Below are 27,359 nucleotides of genomic sequence, written 5' to 3'. Positions count from 1 at the left end.
CGCAACACTTTTGTTTTTGCCCCCATTTTTCATGAGCTGAACTCAAAAATCTAAGAATTTCTATGTACACAGAGTGTTAAGGCACACCTGTGCAATAATCATGCTGTCTAATCAGCATCTTGATATGTCACACCTGTGAGGTGGATGGATTATCTCGGCAAAGGCGAAGTGCTCACTAACACAGATTTAGCCAGATTTGTGAACAATATTTGAGAGAAATAGGCCTTTTGTGTACATAGAAAAAGTATTAGATCTTTGAGTTCAGCTCATGCAAAATGGGGGCAAAAACAAAAGTGTTGCGTTTATAATTTTGGTCAGTGTATGTCAATGAGAGCAATGCCATTTTCTTACTCTGGTGCTTTTGTAATGGAATCCAATCCATCATAGTATTTCTTGGTTGCTATAACATTGCAGAATATGATTTGCTTTTAGGAAATGCATTGAAATCTGCTTTCCTCTGCTTGCAGATATTATGAATGCAAGTAGTGCCCACTTAACTACATATTAATACAATGGAGGCACTAATAATATCTAGTCTTACTGCTAGAAACTGCAAATCTCAAGGATTTTCAGCAGTATCTTATTTTAATGTATTTAATTAAGCATGTATTTAGGTTTTAGTATTTGTTAGCATGCATTAAAATGCAGGTCAAATCGAACCTTAATGGTCACTTTATGGGGATTCGGCCATAAAGTATGCAGCCTATATTTAAATTAATGAAATCAATTTAAAATGATTTGCTCTGTCCCAAAAGAGACATCAGATGCAACATCATAGGCACACTCATACATATGGGGAAATACCCAATAAAAGTCATGTACCATGTGAGTGTGTTTAAGAACATGCATACGCTGATCCTTATGTAGAAGTTTCTCTGGTGTATAAGGATAGAGGGAGCAGTGCATAGAATGATCTTTGGGAATAGGCAAAATATGGAACAAATATTAGCACAAAAATTAGACTATATAGTGAAGGAAATTTATGAAATGTACAAAAGAAAAAATGCACTCACAAGGTCTAGAGCTTCCAGTAAGCTCTGCTTAAAAATGCCCGGGTGGTATGATCCCCACCTGTGGATATGGTGTGAGCATCTTTGCCCGATAGAGGATGATCAATTATTATAAAAAAACAAACAGAACAGATACCAATATAGTGTAGTATGCCAGTTAATGCAGATGTGGCTTATATTCCAATATAGAAAAAAACTCACATTTTATGGAGCCGGTAAGTGGCTCTTAACAGGTGGCGTGGAGTGGTAAAATCCTCACTAATTTATAATGGTGGTCCTTACCCTGATAATAGGAAAATAAAAAGAAATACAATGTAGTGCTCTCTGTATAAGGACAAGTGAATAAAATATATAAGAAATGTATTTACAAGAGAGGAGGAGTAGAAAGAGGTTTTAGCTCAGTCCTTACAGCATAGGTGGTATCATTCCCACCAAAGATATAGTGTCCGGATATCAGGAACATGAAGGATGATCAAGGAAAAGGTTAAAGGGACTCTCCAGTGCCAGGAAAACAATCCGTTTTCCTGGCACTGCAGGTCCCCTCTCCCTCCCACCTCCCATCCCCGGTTGCTGAAGGGGTGAAAACCCCTTCAGTCATCTACCAGAGGAAGCGACATGTCCCACGTCGCTGCTTCTTCCTCCGCCGCCGCTTCTCCCCTTCATTACGTCAGCCGCTGGGGAAGACTGATCCCGCCCGCCGGCTGGGGAGACCTAATGCGCATGCGCTGCAATGCCGCGCATGCGCATTAGACCTCTCCATAGGAAAGCATTGTAAATGCTTTTCAATACTTTCCTATGGGGATTTTAGCTACCATACGCTCTCAAAGGCAACGTAACCAACCTGGCCATTTTCAATGTAAAAATATTTGACCCATATATTTGACCCTGTAACTTTCAAAAATGCTATAAAACCTGTACATGGGGGGTACTGTTATACTCAGGAGACTTTGCTGAACACAAATATTAGTGTTTCAAAACTGGAAAATGTATCACAACAATTATATCCTCAGTAAAAGTGCTGTTTGTGTGTGAAAAATGCAAAAAAAGTCACTTTCACTGACAATATCATCGCTGTGATATGTTTTACTGTTTTGAATCACTAATATTTGTGTTCAGCGAAGTCTCCCGAGTAAAACAGTACCCCCCATGTACAGGTTTTAGGGTGTTGTAGAACGTTACAGGGTAAAATACAGTGATAGCAAATTAAATTCTCTGGACTTTCGGCCTGGGTTGGAAGGCAGGTCCCTTAAATTGCAATCAATAAAATAACTTAATTATGTAAAAATATTACATAAATACGCACGTAGAATTTAAATATATATGCTTATTTATATATTTGAAGTCTACGTGTATATTTATATAATTATTTATGTAATTTTGTATATGGACATATGAATAGTTCGTATTCTTTTTATTTATTTATTTATATATACATAGATATATATATACAATTTCATTCTAAGTGTATTTTGATATATATATATTTATATCAAAATACAGTTAGAATACAATTTCGTATAGATATATAATTTTTTTCACATTTTTATTATTATTTTTACATGTTTAATTTAATTTAAATTACTTATTATTTGTATTTTATAATAATATATACAATAAATATAGTTATTATATATATTATATATATACGTGTGTAATTTAATTATAAGTGTATTTTTATATTAATATATGTACATATTAATATAAAAATATACTTAGCATGACATTATATATATATGATATATAGACATATTATATATGTATAATATATGTCTATATATCATATATATATATATACACATATATAATAATATTTTTTTTTAATTAACTTTAACTTAATTTTTTTTTTTTTTATGATTTTACACTAGCAGGGAAACTGCCTGTCAGCACAGACAGTCCCCCTGCAGGCAGACACTAGGACACCTATTGTGACCATGTGGTCGCCCTATTGAGCGATCACATGGTCACAGTGGTCCTAATCCGCCATGGGGAGACTGTCTGGGCTGCAGGCAGTCTCCCCACAATGGGAGCACCGCCGATCGCCGCCGGGGGAACGACGGCGATCAGGTAAGTACATCCCAAAGTTAGGACGTTTCAGGACCGTCGTCGGTCGGCAATGGAAAAATGCCGTTGACGGTCCTGAACCGTCCTGCGTCCTTAAGGGGTTAAAAATGAAATCGTGAGTCACAGCCAGGGCTGCATAAACAGAATCCAAAGTGATTTAACTCATAAATTGCAGAGAATTGAGCAGTGAGACTGCAGGAGCATGGTCTATACATCCAAACTGCTTCATTAGGCTAAAGTTGTTTTGGTGCTTAGAGTGCCCATCTAAGTAATACAAACAATAAGTATGAAAAAGTATACAGCGAGTGAAGAGAAAGCAAGTAAAAAAAGTTTATTTATTTTGATCAACACACATTCAATGCTTTGAAGCATTTTGTTTAATTTACTCCTGGTTAGTAATTGCATCCTCCATACACCCAGCAAGAGCTGAAAAAATAGAAAATGCAGAATTCATAAGGTAACAGTAAGTTAAAAAAAATGTTTATATCATCCAGCCGAGGGCATGTATCAAGAAGAGAACATGCTGATGGGAGTGGGCACAGCAAGTGAAATATGATCACCGTAATCGATTGGTTTTGCTGAGCATTGAACAGCATGGACTCAGATGGACTTGAATCACATTGATTTTATATGCACATTTAGAATACCCATTACATATGCGTATGTATAGAGTGGGTCCTAAAAAGGTACAGTTGGCAGGTATGTTAAATGCAAAGATTGTAAGGCCACATATGAATATCTTCCTGTGTGACTAGCTTTCAAGTTTAAATTAGTTGATAAAGACATAGCTCCCAGCTGTCCTGGATCCAGTAGGACAGTCCCTAATTCAGGAGACTGTCCCGTGTCCTGGTAATATTTCTTGATGTTTAGCATCGCACTTAGTAAATGTCTCCAAAGGGTGGAGCTTGAGCACATCATTAGATTGAGCTCACTTGAGATCACTTCAAATTGACCCCTGAGTGGGGCCAAGAACACTGCTTGGCTGACATGACCCTGTTTCTACCACCTCATTGCCACCCCCTGCATATCGTAGAGATTACTTTATTAGCATGGGATAATAGATTGTCTTCTCTATTTAAAGCATTTCATTGTACATGTCCCAACACTAACAAGGAACTATGTGCTGTGTGAAAAGGGTGTGGATCTTCATTAAAGGGACTCTCCAGTGCTAGGAAAACAAACCATTTTCCTGGCACCGCAGGTCCCCTCTCCCTCTCATCCCCCATCCAATGTTGCTGAAGGGGTTAAAACCCCTTCAGTGACTTACCTGTATCCAGCGCCGATGTCCCTCAGCGCCAGTTCACGGTCCGCCCACGCTCCTCCCCCTGCCGACGCACATTAGACCTCCCCATAGGAAAGCATTGAAAAATGCTTTCAATGCTTTCCTATGGGGATTTCAGTGACGCTGGAGGTCCTCACACAGCGTGAGGACGTGCAGCGACGCTATAGCACACAAAATGTGTGCTATAAACCCGGAAGTGCCCTCTAGTGGCTGTCTAGTAGACAGCCACTAGAGGAGGAGTTAACCCTGCAATGTAATTATTGCAGTTTATGAAAACTGCAATATTTACAGTTGCAGGGTTAAGGGTAGTGGGAGTTGGCACCCAGACCACTCCAATGGGCAGAAGTGGTCTGGGTGCCTGGAGTGTCCCTTTAACTGCAGAGGAAAGTTCTGCTGTTAATAAAAAGTACTCTGTCTGAACGCAGAGACAATACAGGACAAAGGCATATGTTTGAAGACAACAGTGTAAGGAGTATATACTAAAGTATGAATTACTGAAAATGACTGAATTTCAAATTTTAGGCCTAAATATTCAAATTGGAATTCTCCAATCAGCTACATTTTAAGCTTAGCTATTCTAGCCAAAAAATCCAAAGAATTCACATTTCAAACTTTTGCCAACAACCCTGTGTATAACGTACTTTAGCAAATCATAGAATATCGCTGACTTTTCACTAAGGGTGTGACATACACATGAGTTTATAGCAACATTAGAAAAAGTGCGTGTTCATACGTTTGCTTCTTAATCAAGAAGGCAATTGTTCCTGTAGCCTTACCTATTTTATTAATATAATAATATTAGTGATAAAAACAAGAGATTTAATAAATCGAGTGACTGCTGTTTTTACAAACTCATAGAACGATGGTTCTGTCTTCTTTCTAACTTTATTTTTTTACATACAGGTCCCACATGGAGCCTCACTGTTATTCTCAGCTATTAATATGTTCCTCATTTAATTATCACAAACCCCAGAGCAAATCTCAGTGCTCAAATGGCTCTTTCTCATTTGCTTCTCATTACATGAAGTAATAAGAGCAATATGGTACTTTCAACATGTTTTCACTTATAGCTGGGACCACGTTCCCAGGGATCTGGGGGAATCTAATTTTGCCGAGGCAGATCTATCTTTTATTGTAGTAAAATAGGTCAATGCAGTATGTCTGTATGGTATTCATTGGACCTGTAGTAGCAATGTTAAATTGTAAAACTACAGCTCCTGTGATGCTTTACCAGTCTTTAACGTACCTCTCTGATCTCTATAAATATTTCAGTTGCTTTGTAGTGCTTGTGGTTCAGGAAGAGCATGGTTGTATTTCTGCTGTCGGTTTGACAAAAACTGGGGTTTTGTACACAGTACTGGAGACCGTATCTTCAGAAGGATATTGACACCTTAGAGAGAGTTCAGAGAAGGGCTACTAAACTGGTTCATGGATTGCTGGATAAAACTTACCAGGAAAGGTTAAAGGAACTTAACATGTATAGCTTGGAGGAAAGACGAGACGGGGGGATATGGTAGAAACATTTAAATACATAAAGGGAATCAACACAGTAAAGGAGGAGACTATATTTAAAAGAAGAAAAACTACCACAACAAGAGGACATAGTCTTAAATTAGAGGGACAAAGGTTTAAAAATAATATCAGGAAGTATTACTTTACTGAGAGGGTAGTGGATGCATGGAATAGCCTTCCAGCTGAAGTGGTAGAGGTTAACACAGTGAGGGAGTTTAGGCATGCGTGGGATAGGCATAAGGCTATCCTAGCTATAAGATAAGACCAGGGACTAATGAAAGTATTTAGAAAATTGGGCAGACTAGATGGGCCAAATGGTTCTTATCTGCCGTCACATTCTATGTTTCCCCTCAGCACCCACTGCTCACCCCTGTGCTGCCAATGTAATAACAAAGTTCAGTTTCTTTATTTCCAGCCACAATTTTCCATATAACCCTTTAAAACCTGCTACATTGCCACAGGGAAAAGCTCCCAGAAGTTCTCCTTGGTCTTTAGCTTTCCCCTAAAGAAAACAGGCCTACGTACATGTGAACGCCTCAGGGTTAGGTAAAGTCACCACTTGTGCATCCAAGTTTCCACATAGGAACGCACTACATCAATGTTTTTCTATGTGGGCTGCAATGTCATGTGACAGAATTTTACTCAGTCATTGCAGAGGAAGTGCCTCCTGTGGCTGTTAGTGGAACAGTCCCTGGAGGCGTGTTCTACCTTTCAAGGTAAACATTGCTGTTTCTGAAAGCAGCAGTCTTTTACCTTGAATGGTTAAAATGACAGGAGTACTGCACCAAGGCCACTTAAGTAAGATGAAGTGGCCAGGTGACTTTAGTGGTCCTTTAAATATGTACTTGCCCAGAAGCAAAACAGAGAACCAACCCAAGACAGCAAAGTGTTACTGATCCTCTGAAATATTTGAGAGGTATTTGCCTCTGTAAAAACTAAACGTCGAAATCCATACCTCTTTATCCTGCGACTCAGTGGCTCCATGTCAGTCATTGTTCTGCCCTTCTCAAGCATGCAAAAAGAAAACAAAGAAGAGGAGAAAACGTCTCATTCAATTGTGTAATTTTCAGAGAAAGGACAGTTCTCTTTCTAAAGGGGACAACCCCCACTGCAGCTTAATGTAGTATCCTGGTGCAAAGCGCTTGTCCCTGCAGACTCAGAAGTATAAACACTACCTTTTCTGAGAAAAGACATGTTTAGTTTGCTGCCTTATTACACTTCTAGTGGCTATCACTCGGACAGTCATTAGAGGGACTTCCTGGTTGAAGTTGTGGAATCGATGTTCAGCGTCTCCATGCTCTGCATCACCATATAGATGCATTGAGTCAATGCATCTCTATGAGGAGTTGCCGATAAGCGCTGTGTGACAATTGTATGCAAACCTATTGGCTTAGATCACCAGCATTGATGACCTCATCCAGTATAGGCGAGGTAACCATAGTGAGACAAGTGTACCAGGGAAAATAAGATAAGTAAAATATTTTAATTTGGTTAATTATTGAGGCCGTATAACCGAAATACTTATACTAACACTAATAATTTGAATTACATGATCCTAAAATTAGAGTGTTCCTTTAAAAGTTCCCAGTTGAATCCAGACCCCTCTTATAGTATACCATTCCAAAAACTTCCAATAAGGCGTGTCTCACTCTGGTCTCTAGGAGTGTATCCTCATCTAAAATAAATGCAGAATATCAGCGGTTTATGGGATAAGGAGTTTATTCCCAGAGAAAGAGTGACATTGCTCAAAAAATTACAGCAGCAATACTGTAGCTGCAACCAGTTTCCATGTAGCACAGAGCACTATTTAGTGAACATGATTATGTTCAGTTCTCAGGCTGCAGTCTGCTGCAATTCTAAATCACTCTCAACACTTAGAGTAGCTGCAGTGTGCGCTTTGCAACAGCAACTTTGCAATAATGAAAAGCTGTGATAGTACTTAGAGTGACCTTGAGTGACCTTTAAAGGAACACTATCTGTAATCCTAATGCTACAATGTCCTTGTCACTATATCTATAGAGCTCCCACCCCATCCTTTTGTAAAAAAAAATACAAGTTTTCCTTAATGTTTGCCTACTTACCTCTAGTCCAGGCATAGGCAACCTGCGGCACTCCAGATGCTTTGGACTACACCTCCCATGATGCTTTGCTAGCATTATGGGTGTCAGAGCATTATGGGGGATGTAGTCCACAACATCTGGAATGCCGAATGTTGCCTACCCCTGCTCTAGTCCTTTTGCGAAAACCCAGCGGAGTTATGGCCTCACAGTGGAGCATTGGTGGTGATCAATAGTTTCAATACCGTTCTATGGGCGTTTACTCGTCACGTGACATTTTTTTTTTACTCAGTCAATGCCGAGAAAAGGCGTCAGGTGACTGTCAGTGTAACTGGACGTGTTTGTAACTCTGCAATGTAAACATTGCAGTTTCTACGAAATTTCTGTGTTTTACATTGAAGGGTTAAAACTTAAGAACCTACATCCAGACCACTTCATTGAGTGAAGTTTTTTCTGAAAAGGCAGTATTATTTACAACAAAATGCTTGCAGGAACATGGTATAGACACCAGAACAACTACAATAAGCTGTAATTGTTCTTGTGACTATAGTGTCTCTTTAACTAAACTCATAGTTGCAGTAGATTAATTGGAAAATGTGAGCTAAACCAGCCAATTGGGGTCTATATTTTGCACTTTTGTTTTTGATTTACTGCAATATGGTATTTGGTGACTAAACACATATGATGACATAGGGACATAGGGGCAGGAAAACTCCTTGTACCATAATCTATCTATCTATGCACAGCATATATCATTATAGTGAGTGAAGTGTCCCTTTAACAAATTTGATGGATATATTTCTCTTCATCAAATTACCAGCAAGCTCAGTGCAAAGAGCTTGTCAAGATCATCAACAAGGACATGCAGTGTCCCTTCTGCCATATTTACCTCTACATCATTTCAGAATTCATTTTCAGCAATCATTTTATATCCATTCCCAGGAAGATTTAATGCATCATATTAAAAAAAAAAATAAAAAAAAAAATTTGATGGACTCAATCCATCTGACAAAGACCTAATTAATTTGGCTGAGTCATAAATGCCTTGTCCTGCCATCTGCTCCTGTAAACACAAAACAAGTTATAGCAATGGATTAATTTGCGACAGGCAGCGGTGTTGGTAGCAATTAACCCTATGTAGGGGATGTCTACTGTCTCTTCCCACATTCAAAGGGTTAAGCATGATTAATTATTTACTGCATTATTCTGGGTTTTCTGCATATAACTGGGTTGTCTGAATTTCCTTATCAAACCATGGCAGCATTAAAGGGACACTATAGGCGCCCAGACCACTTCAGCTCATTGAAGTGGTCTGAGTGTACTGTCCCAGGTCCCTTAATTCTGCAAATCTAATTATTGCGGTTTTTAAGAAACTGCAATAATTAGCTTGGTGGGTCAACTCCACCTATAATGGCTGTCTAGCAGACTGCCACTACTAGTGGAACTTCTGAGCCGTTAGGCGACTTTTGGTTGCCTAACTGATGCTGGACGTCTTCCCGCTATGCTTCAAGACTTCCAGGGTCACCCTAATGCACAAGTGCACAAGGTCTCCCCCGCTGGCTAATGTTGTCAGGGGAGGACCAAAGGTGGATCCAAGTCAGCGCCAAGGGATATCAGCACTGGCCTGAGGTAAGTGACAGAAGGGGTTTTTACATCCTTTTGCCCTTCTGCACCACGGGGCTGGGTTGAGTCCCTAGACTTTTTAATTAACCAGCTGACGTTCTCATCCAATGAGCACTGCAGTTCTTACCTCAGGAGAGCTAAGTTTGTATGAACCTTTGGCTCTCCAGAGGTGGTAGTGAAAATTAAACAAACACATTAAACAATTGGCTTTCCATTTTAGGCATTTCACACTCTGTGAAGTTGACATTTGATGCTGATGCAAGGCAGTAATGTTTGTTGTACATTTAAGTTGATATTTGAACGATTTGTATTATTTGTTCCTCCAATGAAACGTATACCTTGAGTATTACCCATAAGTCATACTTCCAAGGTTTTAATTAAAAAAATATATAATTTTTCCACAAACGTTATGTAAATTTATTTTCCCGATTAAAGCTGTTACAGTATTCCACCTTGCTTCTGTGGGATTGTATGGCTAGTAACACCGACTGCCTCATAAACATTTCTACTTATACTAATTTCACAGTTCTGTTTCCTATCATTTCTGCTGTGGAGGGAGAAGCTAGCCCATAAGTCAAAGCTACTGTTGCTTTAATCAGTAAAAGAAAATTACAGGAAGTATTTTTATTTAGGCACCACAAGTGGAATACTATCCTAGCTGATTGTAATTTGTCAGAATAATAATTGAAGATGCAAATTAGTTGGAAGATTGCGAAGTAACAATAAAACTGTCTGGGTTAATTCTACGCATAGTATATCAAGAGACTGTCTGCTTAATTAAATATTTCTGTTTATTTGCTAGAGAGTTGATCTTGAGCTCGCCGTTCTGCCTGTTATTCTGACAAGGAAATTTACTAAACACAGAATTTTGTCCAAATTCCTATGAACAATTCTCATATTTAGTAATGCCAATTTCAGTCGAAATTCGGCGCACCAAATCTGTGTCATTCAGTCGGTGTCATTACACCAGCTGGACCCCACTCAAATTATTTATGGAGATTATGTCAATAATAAATAAAATAAAAATAACCTACTCAAAATACTCAGCCCTAAAACCCGCATGTTTGCAGCAATTCTTGAAGCTCCAGGAAGGAATGCGATTCTTCAGCCCGCACCGGCCTACCCATAATTCTGAATTGGACTAGTTTGAGAATTAATGTTATCATGGCTTGTCTAATGTTTGTATTTTGAACAAAAATAGTTTTTTTGTGTTTTCTCTCCAAAAACGTCTTTATCTTACACATTTGACAGTTTCTAGAAATCAAAGGCAAATGAACGCACACAGAGTACAAAGAACATAAGACCAGGAACACCATAGTCATAGCACAATTGGCTAACATTTAATATACCAGTTTGATGTCAAACAAGAAAAATGAAAGAGTAAAAGAAAGGCCCTTATTTTATCCATTATACAAAAGAGGTTATAGATAAAAGGTGTGAAATTGAGAGAAAAAAAAAAAGTTGATTTGAGCCCTCAACATCCTCTGTCTCTGTGCATCCACCTCGTCTTGTTGCAAATACTTATCTGTTAGTCCTTATATTTTACAGCGCTGCAGAGTTGGTTGGCACAATATATATAAGAATAATAAAAAGAAATGTAGTCTTTACGGATGTGAAACCTTAAGGATCAATTTAAAACTGTGTGGTTATTACATGGAAATATACGAATGTGGAACTGCATGGAAAGGTGAAGGTAACACAGTCTTTTAGAAGACAAAATTTGGTTATGAATTCAAAATTTAATGGGAAACTTGTTAGGACTCAGGAGAGACTTTTCTCAAGAACTGAGCAAGAAGTTGTTCCACCTGCAACTTACGTTTATGTTTAAATGAAAATTCTATAAACTTGTATAGAAATCAGACATTCTTTGAGCTAATCCTACATCTGCCTATACTAGAACTCTGACACAGTTTTATTAATATTAAAAGTATAATCTCACTAAACATTTTCTTCTTTGTAAAAAGTATCAGTATTGGAAGCTGAGACGCTGGCATGATTGTTTGCTAAAATGTCAATTTATAGTTAATTTCAGACTTTGGACAAAATAGCCCAACGTAAAACAAATAGTTGATTGGAGAATGCTTTAAAAACATTGCTATTCTGAAGCAAGTTACAAAATGTTGGGAGACGGGATGGATTGTTAAGGCGCTTGAATTTTGTTTTTAATCATTTAAAAAGTTTCTATATCTTGAAAATGTATCCCTGGCATTGTTATATTGTGTTTAGGGATGCTCATTATACAGTCTTCAATACATTATTTCATATGTGATTCTTGTATGGAGTTAATTAAATGTTAACATGCCTCCTTGAGATAAATTAGACCTCATTTTGATAATAGATTCTAAACTACTATGTGACGCAATGCAAGTAAATATTGTCAATGCACCAATGTTGTCAATCGAAGCCTGTTCGTATACATCAAACAAAGCAGAACAAGAGGAAAAGGGAAACTATAACACACCCTTTTGATTGGAAAACGTGACGTATAAGCCAGTTATTAATACAGTCATTATTGGTTTTCATTAAAATTGTCGTCTTCTGAAGCATTGAGGGGAAGTGTTCACTTTCTTTAAATGACATAGGGAGGTTTAATCTAGCGTTGCACTTACTTAACCGCATCATATAGAAAACTGCAGAGAGATGCAAACACCTAATAAAATATTAACAAGTCTCATCTTCAGCTGCCAGGTGCACTTCTCTGCAACTAGGTGAATAATACGATTAAAAAAAAATAAAAAATTGGAGAATTCAACTTGGTAAACGACCACTTGGTCATACAGCTTAAATGTAGCTTGCATCATTAATGTTACTGTGTTTTTGCTGGGTCTGTAGTTGTGGGATACAAAAATTGTCTTTTGTCTCAAGCTATAATGTTAATTTGTGTGCACATCTCACAAGTGCTGGTTTATTTACCAAATTAAGAAGTTACGATTAAAGGATTTAATATGTGCCTATTTTTTAGAAAGAAATACTCGCTTTTGACAACATGATGCAAACATGCAAATTGTTTATGCATCACAGTTATTCCACCGATACGTCTTTTGTAATATAAATTTGTTTTGTTTATATACGGGGCCCGAACAACATTTTTCCTCTTCCTCTGTGTTCCCTGATGTCAATAAAAGATTGATGGCCAGTGTAAACCTGCCCACGTAATTCAGGCACATCTAAGCTGTCGGAATGTCTTCCTTATCAATATACATGAGCCATCTCATTTAGCTCAGCTCTTGGGACTTGACCGATGCTAGTGAATGTGTTGGTGCAGAATGCTGCATCCTACGTGAAACTGTAGCATTCTGTACTCCGTTTGGTCTATGCAACTGCAGTATACCCTAGCTGCATTTTAAAATTCTGCCTGACTGTAGTGTGCCTGCTTTGAGAAGCCGTAGGACGGACAATGTGTTGGGTTGGATATACATAGAAATAGCATTTGGACGTTCTCATGATTTTCTTTTCTCTCTTTTTTCCTCCCTGTTCTGTGTATCTCTCCATGAAGGTGCAGAGCAGGGGACGAGCATGCACTTGGTGACTCTGGAGTCCAGCACCATGGGAAGCAATGAATGGAAAGAATGTGTTTTGCAGCCTTGAAAGAAGTTAGCAACCCTGTGGACTGTTGCCTGGCTTGGGACTGATTGCTCTTCCAAGGAAATCCTCTATCTTGGCTCGTTAGAAAATAAGTGGATTGCTGAAGATAAGACCATCAGACCAATCCTCGCTTACTGACGTGCTAGATTTTCTAGTTTCTTCCTTTGTGGGATCTTATTTTGTTTCTCTTTTGCATTATTGGGATCCCTTGTCCCTGAAGTAGAAAACAAGTGGCCATGGGTGACATGAGTAACAGTGATCTTTATTCTAAGAACCAAAGAAATGAAGTTAACCATGCAAGTGAATTTGGCTGCAGCCTCATGGAGCTGCGCTCGCTCATGGAGATGCGAGGGACTGAGGCGGTAGTTAAAATTAAAGAGTGCTATGGGGACACAGATGATCTGTGCCGAAAGTTAAAGACATCACCTACAGAAGGTAAGAACACTTGTTTGCATTTACTTGTACTTTCATTTGTAAACCATGTGAGTTGGCAAGCACCATCACTGAAAATCAACAATGCCTTTTACCTGTATTATTAATGTATTATTCATACAACAGTGAAGGTCAAGGTATCGGTTGAATAAGTACGGGTAAGTTCTGGTAAAAGGCAGTTTTGCTTGTACAGCAAGTATAATGTTTTTTAATAAAACATTGGATAGCTTTAACGGAGCCACCCATAGGGGTTTAAATCTGTTATTATAGATGCATTGCATTTTTATACGTATTCTTTGTAATCAGCACCCACTATTTAAATGTCAAATAGATTGCTTGACATAAACATAGATTATAAGAGTACTAAAAGAATAATCCAGCACATGATATTAACCAGAGTTTAATTTAAGTCAAAGTTGCGGTAGCCGCTAAATTTGCATGTTCTATTTGGGATTTGTTGAACTTATTTCTTTATTGTTTTTTAATATTAGATATACCTTTTGCTAGCTCCTTAAAGAAACACTTTACACACTATAACCACTGCAGCTCACTGGTTATGATTCCAGGAGCTCCCTGATGCACCTCAATGTGAGTATTCAAATCGCCCTCCATTTGCTAATGGTTTGAGTTCTTACCTGGGGTGCACCAAGTGCTGCTCTCTGCCTCTTCCCTTCTAGTCTTGAGAGTCAGAAGCTTCTGCTCAGAGATTCCATTAGTTCTCCTGAGCTAAGCAGTGCAGAATCAGCTCATTGGCTAAGATTGTCAGCTGATTTCTCTCAGCCAATGGGCTAAGCCCTTCACCGCGGAGAGCTGCTGGCTCTAGATGAGGCAGAAAGTGGCACCAGCCAGACCACAGGTAAAAACTCAAGCTGGTTTGACTACTTATATTGGGGGCTGCTAGGGTACTCTTGGCACCATAACTATTACAGCATGCTGTAGTAGTTATAGTGCTTAAAATGTTCCTTTCAAGTGAATCTGTCACAACAGGGTCTCTTTAAGTTCTAAGATCTCCTTATGCATTAAAAATATAGTGATTAAGTTTACTATAATGATAAATTATATATTTAATTGTCAAAAAAAAAATCTTAATTATTATTCATCCCCTCTCCAGCAAGTCTGGGGATGCCATGTTGAAATCACTGTGGCAATGCATTAATATAACACCCGCTCTCCATTACTGCCTACGTCTCACCCAACTCAAGAGTGTTTGGCCCAGCTGGAGCACACCTTCTCTTGTAGGATAGTTCTCCCCAATGACACTGACACATTGACTTCATTGACCGCACATTGCGTCAATACAGAGTCACAAACAGAGACACAAAATGTGATTGCTAGGGGAATATCTAACACTCTAGTTGCTCTGCCAGTGAACAGGAAAACCAGCTATAGATTGGCACTCAATCCGGGGTTTATGCCAACTATACTGAGAAATAATGACAGGTGGGGGAGGGACCTTAACTGCATGTATTGTAAAATCTATACATTTGCACAATATATACGCTAGGTGAAATTTGGAAGAAGACATATCAAATCTTAATCAAAAGATATTTTATCCTCGCAATGTTTTATCTAATGTTATATAATAATATAAAATAGTTTGTATATTCAAATTAAAAAAAATATTATATATATATATATATATATATATATAATACATATATATCATAATGATGCAGAGCAGGGGAATAAATAAATACATAAATAGCAATATTATTTACTTATTCTTATACAATGTTTGAAAAATCAAGTAAACTATATAAACAAGTTTTCTTTAAAACTACAATACTTCAATCAAAATGGAACAAATGCAGATCATACTAAAAAAGATACTTTAGGAGTGTCCGTTAAAATATCCCTGAAGTATGTATGTTTAGCCACCATCATTCAAATGGAGACCTGGCAATTTACAAGTCAAAATCAGAGGCTGGCATTGGAAATCTGTGCTAATAATGATGCAAATTAGTGAACTTGGTTTTAAAGGGGAAATATAGGTAGATGCACCTCGTGACAAACTAAATGTTACCTATAATTTGTACTATCATGCATTTTTTCATTTGATTTGCATCATATGTGATTCCGTTAAATCCGACATATGATGTAAATCTCCTTGTATCACATGGTTTTAGCCGTGCTGCAAATGAGTGTGCATGTGCAAACACAAGAACATCACAAGTGCAAATGGGAACGTGTGTGTGTCAATATACTGTCACAATATACTGAAGTTCTATGGAGGTAAGTGGTCAATGGGTCCATTTCCTTTTTTAAGTTTTTTAATTTTTTTTTTTTTTTTAACTCTTTGACTCTTCTGCATAAAATAATTTACATATCGTGTTAGGATACACATTGGTTTTTATGTGCACTGTGATCTTACATTTCTACTACATTTACGTTTTGTCAAGCAGCTAAATGGTTAACGGCAGGTCTTCGGCACTGAAGAAGCAGAACTTTTTAATCTGCCCAGGAGGTTTTCCTTGAGACAGTTAGAGAGAGACATTTTGCTTAGGAGTAGCCTAAAGAGAGAATCAGCTGCACATCACATTAAATGTTTCGAAAGGATTTACTCGAGGGTGTCAAAATAGATCTGCCTTCAGCTCATATGGGACACTTCCTCATTATGTGTAGACTGTTTAAAATGTGGACAGGATTCCTGAAAGGGACATTCTAAGCACCTGCCATAAACCAGGTTCTGTCAAAGTGTTATGGAGTGATAGAAATGGTCAAAGTGAAATGGTGGTGAAAGACTAGGGTCACTAGGAACATGTTTCCACTTTTTTCCAGCTACAAAACTTACACAGATAGCAATAGAAAGGGACAATTCTTTCATCGAAAGTCATCCTACAGGACGGTCGGTTGAGCACTTATTGACAAGAAACCAGACGTTTGAGATTGGTATATATCAGTGTTTTTAGACTCTCATAAACACACACGTGTTGCAATTAGTCTGTTGCATTGCTCATATTATCCACAATTAACCTTCTCAAGTTTTCCAGGTTCAGCGAGACCATCCAGTTTTGGGGTTCTCTCTCTGCCCCCAAACAAAAATGTATAAATGCAGGCCCTTGAAGGATACAATACAAAATTCTGGCTATATACTTATTTTATTTTTCCACATTTTACCACATTTTAAAGTCATTGGGCAGGATCTATTTTATTTGTATTATTTTGTATAGGTCTCTGTTCCCGGTTGTAATATCAGAATGTTAACATTGGCCTGTCCTTTAGCAGTTTTTAATCAAGATTAATTCTTTATTAAAACTGCTCACCAGTTTTCATTGGAATTTCTCTTCAATTCCTTTTCATTTAAGAGGCATATTTAAAACAAAGCATGCACTACTTTTCTTTCAAGTGAACCAGTCAGCCATAGAACGTGTGAGTGTCAAATAGACCTCCAGGTAGGATTACATTTAATGTATATATTAGTATATTATAGTTGAGACAGCACTAGTAAAGCTTAACAAAAATCTCTTTAAAAAAAAATAATTCCTCTACCTCTAAAAATGCATTGGGAGATAAAGTTGGTTCCGTGACATCCTAAAATTATAAGAGTGTGAGTGCCAACATAACACTAAAGACCAGGAGGGTTAAGAAAATTAAAACCTTTAATCAATGCATGGTCTACCAACTTGGCTATGATGTACTTATAGACACCAAGTAATGTGTGTTAATATAGATGAATTTTATTTAAAATACATGTTTTGATGAAATTTAATTGAACATTCCAATGCAGCCAAGAGCAAACATGAAACAATGTAGAGGCTACTTTGACTCATGGATAGGACAATTTGTGGTGAAATAGTGACATGGCTCTTGGAAGATGAAGCCACCAGGAGCTGAACTGGTACCAAGAAGAAGATAGTGACATTAAAGAGAGAAAGACCGATGATTAGATCTAACTTCCCCCTCTTACTATGTAAGCAGACATGATACTGGGTTGTTGTTTTTTTTGCAAAAAATGTAGAGAACCCAACCTCTTTTTCACTAAATCATCAAATCTGCTGGCAAGGCTTCCTATTTAAGGGAACCATCAATGTTTGCTAAATATATAAGCATATGCTTGTCCAACCCTATAGTTATTCTAAGTGGTATTTTATTTCTGAGGCCATTCGATGTGCAAGCAAAGAAATATTACACTGACTTCCGAGACCAGCGGTCCATTATGTTGTCTTATGCAAATTGTGGCACAATTAGTGCTGGTGAGTTGGCAATCACTCAACTCACTAGTACGTTGAGCAGTTGTAAAAAAAATGTCCATTACTTTAAAAAAAAAAAAAAAAAAAAAGGAGCGCAACAATAATTACTACAAAAAGCAGAATAGTTCATCCAGGAAGTCTGATAATATGTCATACTCAGAACAACTGGGCCAAAGTAGGGTATGTTGCCATACTGTCAGTAACGCTTGTAGAAATACAGGGAAGAGCAAGCAGTGCAGGATACTTAGCAATTGCATTATTAAAAGAGAAAAAAATTAGTAACACAAAAAAATACGTTAAAACATTGCAATCCATTAGGAGCGAGAGCAGTTAATATTATATTTTTGGCTTACGTTGCTTTGTTAAGTCACAGTACAGCCGAGGAATGATATCAAGGATAACTCTGTCCAATGTTAAACATATTGTCTCATATTCAAATTAAAATTGTCCTGTCCACGCTGTTAGTATATTGTGGTGCAAAATGTCAGGTCCATACCCAAACAACCCATTGTGTGCCTCACAGGCTCTCCTGTATGTTTTAGTAAAGGTTATAGAATCTATTCTAGAATCATTACCCATTATTTTTTGCCCTCATAGTTATGGGAGCAGTGTAGTGAAGATCTGTACCAGTCAAGGCATAGATCTCTGGTTCTCCATACCTTAATAGTAGATGAGATAGATATGAGAAACCTGGATGCAAGGAAATATGAGTCAGGGTGAGATGAAGTAAAATGTTGGGGTGACATTGATGGAGAAACAAATAAGACATGTGAGGAAAGCAAATGGCTATGGTTATAGGAGCACCTTATTAGATGGTGAGGTAGGGAAAAACCTGGGAGCAGAGAAGTGGATACAATTTAAGGAGAAGAGAAGAGAATCAGTAAAAGGAGTCTAACAACCTGACAATGACATATCCATGTAAATGCTAATTGCAGAGCACTGGCGGTCACCAGCGACCTAATTATCTTCCCTCAGTGGGCCTATGCAGTTATGCGAGTGATTTATACTTATCACATGTTTCTTTTTCTAACTACTGTGTTTCTCTGCTTCTACCCTGGGTCAAAAGCAGAAAAAAATATTGAGGTTTTTAGGAAGGAAAATAGAATAAAAAGAGGCTACGGGCGTATGGCAATATAATGTTGGGGTGAAAGGCACCCCAAGGAGGATGTTCTGGCAGTGCCGAGGGAAACTTAGCACTGGATAAAAGATTTTCATTTTTTTTTTTTACACGGGAGGAACCTAACTGATAAGAGCATCAGGGCTGCAGCCAGGGCCGGAACAAAACATTGTGCTGCCTGGGTCGAAGGATGAAATGTTGCGCACATCCAGGAGATGTATAGTATAGTGTATAGTGAATGCATTGTAAGTATGTGTGTAGTGGATGTAGTGGGTGTGTGGATGCAGTGTAGTGGGTGCAGTGTCTTTGTAGTGGATGTTGTGTAGTGGGTGCATTGTATGTGTAGTGGGTGCATTGTCTGCATTTGTGTAGTTGATGCAATCAGGGCCGGCCCAAGGCATTGTGCTGTCTGGATCAAAGGATGAAATGCTGCCCCCCCCATCCCCGACAAACCCACACGAGGCAACAAAAGAACGCACACATCCATTATGTTATGCAGTGTGTGTAGTGAATGCAGTGTCTGTGTAGTGGATGCAGAGTGTGTATTTGTGTAGTGGATGCAGCGTGTGCAGTGGCTGCAGTGTCCGTGGATTGCATGCAGTGTGTAGTGAATGCATTGTGTGTCTGTACAGTGGATGCAGGGTGTTTGTATTTTGTAATGGATGCAATGTGCGGATAGCGGATGCAGAGCTTGTGAGTATATAGTGGATGCTGAGTGTGTGCATAGTGGATGCATGTAGTGTGTGTATAGTGGATGCAGTGTGTGTGTGTGTGTGTGTGTATAGTGGATGTAGTCGGTGTGTGTGGATGCAGGAGGGAGGGGGTGACAAGGTGAGGGAGAGGGTGACAGGTGGCAGTGTGACTGAGGGAGGGGGTGACACAGTAAGGGAGTGGGTGACAGGTGGCAGAGTGACTGAGGGAGGGAGGGAGGGGGTGGCAGATTGATGAAGGGAAGGGGTGACAGGTGGTAGAGCACAGTATGCAGCTCCGCCATGTGTGAGCTGCAAGCGAAGTACACCCTATGCACAATATACCAGTGGATCAAACACAAGTGGGTATATATACAATAATGTAAAATAAATTACCCAAATAATATATGGGAGTATGAAGATTCCTCAATATCTTCAAAAAACACAATATATAATAGGATATCTCCCAATATAAACACGTCTAAATGTAGACGGGAGGATCGATGTGATCTTCTTTATCCCAATGGTTGACTTAAAGGGAAAAGAGACAAAAGAACATAGTGTACTACTTTCAAAATATAGGAAACACTTTATTGTCTGCACTTACAAAATGCAAGAAGATTAAAAGCCCATCAGATATTGCTGTGACCTTCTCGATGAATCCCAAAGTGAAATCCAGGAACTCAGGATGAAGAGACACGAACAAAAATAATACTTATAAAAGTACAAAATCAAAAGTCCGTTAAATAAAGTACTCCTGTCGCCCTACGCGTTTCATCCTCAGACTTCGTCAGGGGCATCCGGCTTGTGTGGTACACTCTGTGATCTTCCGGTCTTTTAAACGTCCTGCCAGTGAAAATTTTCCTCCGTCGACCAATAAGAATCGGTCTCGTATCGTAAGTCCGCCTATCAGAAGATACGTCCGTACAGCCTATAAGCTGCCGTGAACTCTAGCGTATCAAACCTCTCTCGAGAGCCGTATCCTCACGCTCTGGTGGAACGCAAATGCGTTTCAGCACTCAGGTGGGAGTGGTCTCGCGGAAGGGATAGATACCACACGAGTTAATTCAAAATAAAGTGGGACAGAAAAAGACATAAAATTAATACATCTAAATTATATTTATCATAAATTAATAAAGAATGCTGTAGATAATATGAACAAAATGTATATGTAATACAATCTCAATAAAAACATCTAAAATGTCTCTAAACGTAAAAAAAAATCGTTAAAATCCAAAACTAATCAAAATCAGATTATAAGAAATAACAGAAAATCACAGCACATTTTGTCACGCGTGTATATTGCTGGATATCCTGAAATATTCATGCTACATACAAGTCGTCTCAGGCTACAACTGGGATTACCTATTTGAGTTGTGATTAAATTAATAAACGATGAACAGGTGCAAGAATTTTGATTACACTAGTTGACAAGACAGTTTCCAGGCCTGGGAGCCAAATATGTTGGCAACATAATTTAACATTAGCATTATCTTTATGAAGGCAAACAGAACCCCCGCTCACACTACAAGTAAAATTGTGGTGTAACGATTAACTGGCCTTCCAATCTATTTTAATATGTTAAAATCTCCCTTTTGTTATTAGCCTTTGTATGTTTTGGTCCTTGACACTTTTCATGTACCAGGAAATTTTAATTTCAGTTTTAACCAGTAAAAAGCTGATTGTTCCAGCACCTTAGCAAGCAAAAGGTGAACAGCTGATGAATGTCTCATTGAAAGCAGAAACAATCGTGTTCATGAAACGTAGAAGAAGAAGTCCTTTATGAACTGATTCTTAAATATTGCACCGGTTAAAAGAAAACTAAAACCAGTTTGTTGGTTTAAAAAGTATTGAAGTATATGCTTATTAAAAGAGTAAATAAAAATACCATGAAATGTGGGTCATTTGTCAAGAATAAATCTTTTTTTTTTTATTCTATTTTAACTTGTTGGTATTGATTTTAAAAATCCCATCAGTTATAGGAGCTATACATTATGTTAGCAAGCATATAAATCGGATAGGAAAACTGCGCTCATCATGATGACAGCTAGTGAAACTGCACATTAAATGTGTGATTTGCATTTACTTGCACACTCGCTATCTAGATGATGTCAGAGCACACTAACATCTCACCCTGTGGCAAATTAGCATACTGTGTCTGGAAGTGTCACAGAGGGAGGTGCAAAACCAGGCATATCCATTGCTTTTTAAATACCTTTATTAGTTATTCAACATGATAACCAGCATAATGTTTGTTTGTGTGTCGTCTGTTAGTGTGTCGTTCTATGAATACACAGAAATATATAGACATAGATGATAGACGGACAGACAGAAAGCATGGTAAGTGAATAGACGAACCGACAGACCAAACATTTTGCTGATTTCAACAGCAGAAAAAAAAAAACTAGAATTTATTTTAAATGTTTATGTTTTTAACAAAACCATACTAAGCTGATTAATCAGCAAGCTATCCTTTAGTAAAGGTGGAATATAACAAAGATCAAGTTATTTGGCTAATGACATAATGGTTATGCGTTGGACTTTGAAAGCGCAGTAAATTCTTCCAAGTGCCGAAAGACATCTAGATTCAATGTGTCTGCTGAAAAGGGTACTTAGTCCAGATTACTTTCAATGGAATCTGAGCCAGTTATACCCTATTCCAGGTTAGCAATAGGGTGTAGATTGAAGCAAGTGAGACAGTCCTGGCTGTCTGCCAGACAGATTAACAGGTACATCTTTTCATCAAAATGGTTATAGGTAATGGGGGCTGTGGGTATGTCCATGGCATTTTCTCAACAATTATCAAACATTTGAAAAAAAGAACTCATATTATGATGACTGTGCTTGATTATAAGATTTACATTTCCCTCTATTCAGTCAGGACAGTTGTTCCCAGAAAGCAGGAGGCAAGAACTGTGGCCCCAAAAGAGAATGGGATTATGTGTAGGCAGGACTGTTTACAAAGTGGTATCATTTACATATATATGTGCAGGTCAGCATGCAGTATTGTCCACTTCCACTGGTTGTAGTGGAATGCTAGTGTAGGAGCAACAGTTCTACAGCATTTTTTTTTTTGAATTCTTTATTCTTGCTGTGCAGGTAGGTACAAGGAGTCAACAGACGCCACAACAGCGTATTATAACATATACATTGGTATTACAGTGGCATGAGAGTCTGCACAATTTTTAAGATTTTAACAAGTTTGGTTAAACAGTTGCGTCGTCAGCGTGAAAGTAAATGAAATGCAATATACTGAGTATTCTAACAGCCTAGGGATTAACATCCTAGGGATTAACATGCTAGCTGAAAATATCTGAGGCTTGCTCGGTACGTTTGGCAACATCGCTGCTCCACATAAACTTAGAACCTGCACACCGTGTCGTGAGCTCACAAAATATATACATGCAGTTTAATCATATTTGCATCGTAATCTGTGAAAAAACATATAATTACTTGCAGGCTATACACGCTTAGCTGTTAGGTTACTTATATTGGGTCTGCGCTTCACTGCTCGACAACAGGCTTGAGAGATGGAACAAAGGCAAAAACATAAAGCTTGGTTATAGTAGATTAGGTGAGGAGGACAAATATGCTAGGCAATATGGCACGGTTGGCGTTTGCTTAAAATATAAAAATAAAAATTATGCCATCGTGAGTAACAAATAACCCTGGGTTCTGAACAGAGATTCCTCTCCCAGAGGAGAGGGGGACTGGATCGTGATTGAGGTTGTTTTGGAGGCAGAGAGTGGTCAGCCCCACTCCTCATGTAGAGAGCAGCTAACTCCCATCACTGGCAGGTCACAGTTCTGTGTTTTTCAGCTCTGTCCGAGTAAAGATGTTGTGGTGTGGCTTGTCAGGTAACTGTAGACGGTTGCTGGTGGGAGATGCAGGAGCATAACAGCACCCAGTAACCCCGGCCCGCCAGTCTCCAGTGCTTCATTTGATAAGGCTCAGCTTGATATTGGCGTGGCATAGTCCCCCCTGCTGATGTTTATAGTGTTAGGTTTGTCCTGAACATTAGATTATAGTCACTTGTATCGGAGCAGGTGTTGGAGTTGAGTGCGTTAGGCAGGCACTGAGCCATAGGTGGACCTGTACCTCACCCTCGACGCTGTGCTTGGGCCGAGCAAGGTTTCCCGGTTGGTGGACTGGCAAGACACCTGGGCTCCGTGGGTGTAGCTGGTAAGGGGCAGCTGGCTTGAGGGCTGTGCCGCCGAAGAGTGGTGCTCGGATTGCGCCGTCAGTCTGGGTCTACACCCCGGCGGAATCGAGGGACACATAGTTGGGGCTGTTTCAGGCACTATTCTCTGGTAAGTTGGCCCTGATGGGTAGGGGCTTGTCCGCTCTATCGCCGCTTTGTCTCAGGTTGTGTGTACAAATTTTTCAGGCTCGTGTTAGCGAGTCCGCCATGTGAGTAGGCTGTAAGCAGGCCTTCATAGAAGCGGGATCGTGTCTGGCGGCCATTTTGTTTTGGGCCTTGCGCTCATGAGGCGGCGCGACATTGCATCCAAGTGCTGTTATGGGGCAGAGACCGGGATGACCCCCCCCGGTCCAGAGGGGGGGGATCGGGACCGGAACCGCTATGGTTCAGCTCAGTTGGGCTCCGTAGGGCAGGATAGTGGAGCGGCGGCCGTCCACTCCACTCACCGCCAGGCAGGTCCCGCTTGATACGGCGTAGATCTCTCCTCCGAGGGACTAAAACCTCAATGGCTAGCCTCTCCTCGGCTCCGGTAACCCACAATCGCCTAGGGTCGCAGTTGCGGGCGACTTAAATGGTCAAAAGTCCTGGTTTCAAGCTCAATGGTGTATGGTGTGCAGGAGCAGGTCTTTCCTGCGACCATTAGGCTCGGCGGTCCGGCCCCGCCCCCCCCCCCCGTTCTACAGCATTTTGTGTTAATGTGCCAGTGTTAATTTTGGCAGAAAATTTCAATTTAGTTTTAGCCATTTAGTTTTAGTCATATTTTAGCCATCTGAATTGTTTTAGATTTAGTCTAGTTTTAGTCGACTAAAGCCCCAGTAGATTTTAGTCGACAATAAAATCTAATGGCTCTAGTTAAAGACTTTATCTGTCTCTTTTTCCTCCTCCCCGGCCCTTCTGTTTCTCTTTGTGTCCTGCCAACCCCTCTAGGTGTTTCTCTTTAAGCCCTGGTCTGTCTTTTTTGCCCCTTCCACAGCCCCTCTGTGCAGTGCTAATTTTGACAGTAAATTTCAATTTAGTTTTAGTCATGGTCTATTGACTAAAAGGCCATTTAAGTTTTAGACGTATTTTAGTCATCTGAATTGTTTTAGTTTTAGTCGACCAAATCTCAAAAATTGGATTAAAATTGTTACTTGACAAAATTAATTATTTTGGGAAAACCAGGCAAATTCCCATACGACGAAGGCATTGTTTAGGATTACTTTTTTCCAAACAAATGTTACTCATAGAAAGGCATTGAATCCAGGGCTTCTCTGTGAGAAGCACTACAGAGGTTCACCATTACAATGCTGCATGTCATGACACCAAGCGTGAAAGCCATCAACTTTCAAAGGTTTTCATTGAGATCCTGACAGAGTTTTACATTTTCAGATAAGTAGAGGTAGCATTTATGCACCAAAACAGCTTCATTAAGATAAAGTAGTTTAGCTGCTTAGAATGTATGTTTAAGTAACCCTGTTATGGACACTATGGGGAGAAATATTTTACAAATATTACCAATATTAAAAGTAGGGCAAAGTCCATAACAGCCCAAGAAGGTACCGTCCTACCGAGGATAGATGGCATGCTATGATGATAGCTTCTTGAACGATCATCATGAAAACCAAGGCAACATCCCTGCTTATTCCATTAGTTTACATAGTGATTGCAGCACGATTCAACTTTTGTTCCATATTTCAATGCGCAACATTTTTTAAATCTTCCCCTTTTTATTGGGAATCTTAACTAATTAACTTGAATTAACCAATAAAGTACAACATTTAATACAGCATGTAAGACTCATTTTAGATTACGATGAACTGTGACATATTGTTGGACATATTGACTGGAAGCCTAACTCTACAGGTGCCCAGGAAATTGTGTATAGTTGAGTCCATCTGAGTGATGCACTTTTTTCAGCTTCCTTTTCTTCTCACTGTTTAATCATTGTATGCTGGTCGACGTATGCCAAGTTTGCCTTTCTGTAACAATCACCTTTTGTGGGTCTTTGCCAGCAGCCTAGGCTGGCAGGTTACACCATAGTTCACATCCCGTCTTCTGCTTGGGAAGTTCCACTCCAAAAAATGCGGAGATTGTTTTGGCTCCCCCTGAAGTGATGAAATTTTACAACATGTGCTGCCAAATAAACTGTCAGCCGGAGATTATGATCCAGGCCTGTTTTTCTAACCTCATTTTGTCCACGTGCTGGGAATTTGTAGCCTTAATCTTCCCAGACATAATCACAGTATTTTAGGTTAAATTACATGTACGTTCTATGAAGTCTAAAGGAGTGAACTAAGGTGAGAACAATAGTGGTTTAGAAACCATTCTGGAAAGTTAAAAAGAAATTTAGTTTGGATTCAAATGGTATATTTAGGATTCTATCCAGATGATGCCATAGTTTAATATTAGTTGTAGCAAGTTTCTTACATTTGTGCATTAATACATTTTAAATAATTTTCATTTCAGTGATTGTTGAGCATAGCTAATTTTGCATGTTGACAGATGGAAAAACTTTGCTTTTTAAATAATACTGCATGCACGTGTCTGTGTGTATCAGTGTGTGTTTTTGCATGGGTCAGAGTGTGTCTGTGTGTGTGTGTGTCTGCATGGGTCACTGTGTGTCTGCATGTATCAGTTTGTTTGCATGGTCAATGTGTGTCTACATGGGGAAGTGTGAGTGCAGTGGCGTACATACCGGGGTCGCAGGGGTCGCGGCTGCGACCGGGCCCGGCCCACCAGGGGGCCCGGCCGCCCTGCGACCCCGGTATGTATGTCACTGGGCCAGCCTCTTCTCTTGGGGGGCCCAAGAGCCGGCCACCTCAGGGCCCCCCGAGGCTGGCCCTGCTGTCACCCGGCTGGCCGGTCCTGCAGGCGCGCGAGGGAGCACTGTCTCCTAGGTGCTTCCTCTTCAGCTCCCTCGCGCACCGCACTGATACCGGAGCCGGAAGATGACGTCATCTTCCGGCTCCGGTATCAGTGCGGCGCGCGAGGGAGCTGAAGAGGAAGCACACAGGAGACAGTGCTCCCTCGCGCGCCCGCAGGACCGGCCAGCCTGACTGCTCGCCGGGTGACCGGCCCCCCAGGAGCCCAGCAGCACCACTGGACCCCAGGGAATCCCCTCAGCTCTCCCACAGGTAAGGAGGCTGGGGGGATTTAAAAAAAAATGTGTTTGTGAGTGTTAGTGTATGTTAGTGTGTGTGAGTGTATGTTAGCATGTGTGAGTGTGTGTTAGTGAGTGTGTTAGTGTGTGTGAGTGTGTGTTAGTGTGTGTTTGTGAGTGTGAGTGTGTGTTTGTGAGTGTGAGTGTATGTTAGTGTGTGTGAGTGTATGTTAGTGTGTGTGAGTGTGTGTGAGTGTGTGTTAGTGAGTGTGTTAGTGTGTGTGAGTGTATGTTAGTGTGTGTTTGTGAGTGTGAGTGTATGTTTGTGAGTGTGAGTGTGTGTGAGTGTATGTTAGTGTGTGTTTGTATGTTAGTGTGTGTTTGTGAGTGTTAGTGTGTGTGAGTGTATGTTAGTGTGTGTGAGTGTGTTAGAGTGTGTTATAGTGTGAGTGTGTTAGTGTGTGAGTGTATGTTAGTGTGTGTTTGTGAGTGTGTGTTAGTGTTAGATTGTGTGTGTTAGT

At 39.5% G+C, this 27,359-nt stretch overlaps 1 protein-coding gene across 10 annotated transcripts in view; it reads left to right on the top strand.

The window, feature by feature from the left end:
- ATP2B2 (ATPase plasma membrane Ca2+ transporting 2) overlaps positions 1-27,359 on the top strand; it is a 268,768-nt gene that overhangs the window by 98,065 nt on the left and 143,344 nt on the right. For all 10 annotated transcript variants that reach the window (XM_063426462.1, XM_063426463.1, XM_063426468.1 and 7 more), the window contains exon 2: positions 13,042-13,565. In XM_063426462.1, coding sequence (XP_063282532.1) covers positions 13,367-13,565 — 199 coding nt within the window. In that variant the 5' untranslated portion in view covers positions 13,042-13,366. The remainder of the gene's footprint in view (positions 1-13,041; positions 13,566-27,359) is intronic.

The sequence above is a fragment of the Pelobates fuscus genome, chromosome 7 (assembly GCF_036172605.1).
Source record: "Pelobates fuscus isolate aPelFus1 chromosome 7, aPelFus1.pri, whole genome shotgun sequence".
Lineage (NCBI taxonomy): Eukaryota > Metazoa > Chordata > Amphibia > Anura > Pelobatidae > Pelobates > Pelobates fuscus.
The sequence above is the reverse complement of the archived record's forward strand: the minus strand, read 5'-3'. Positions and strand labels throughout refer to the sequence as shown.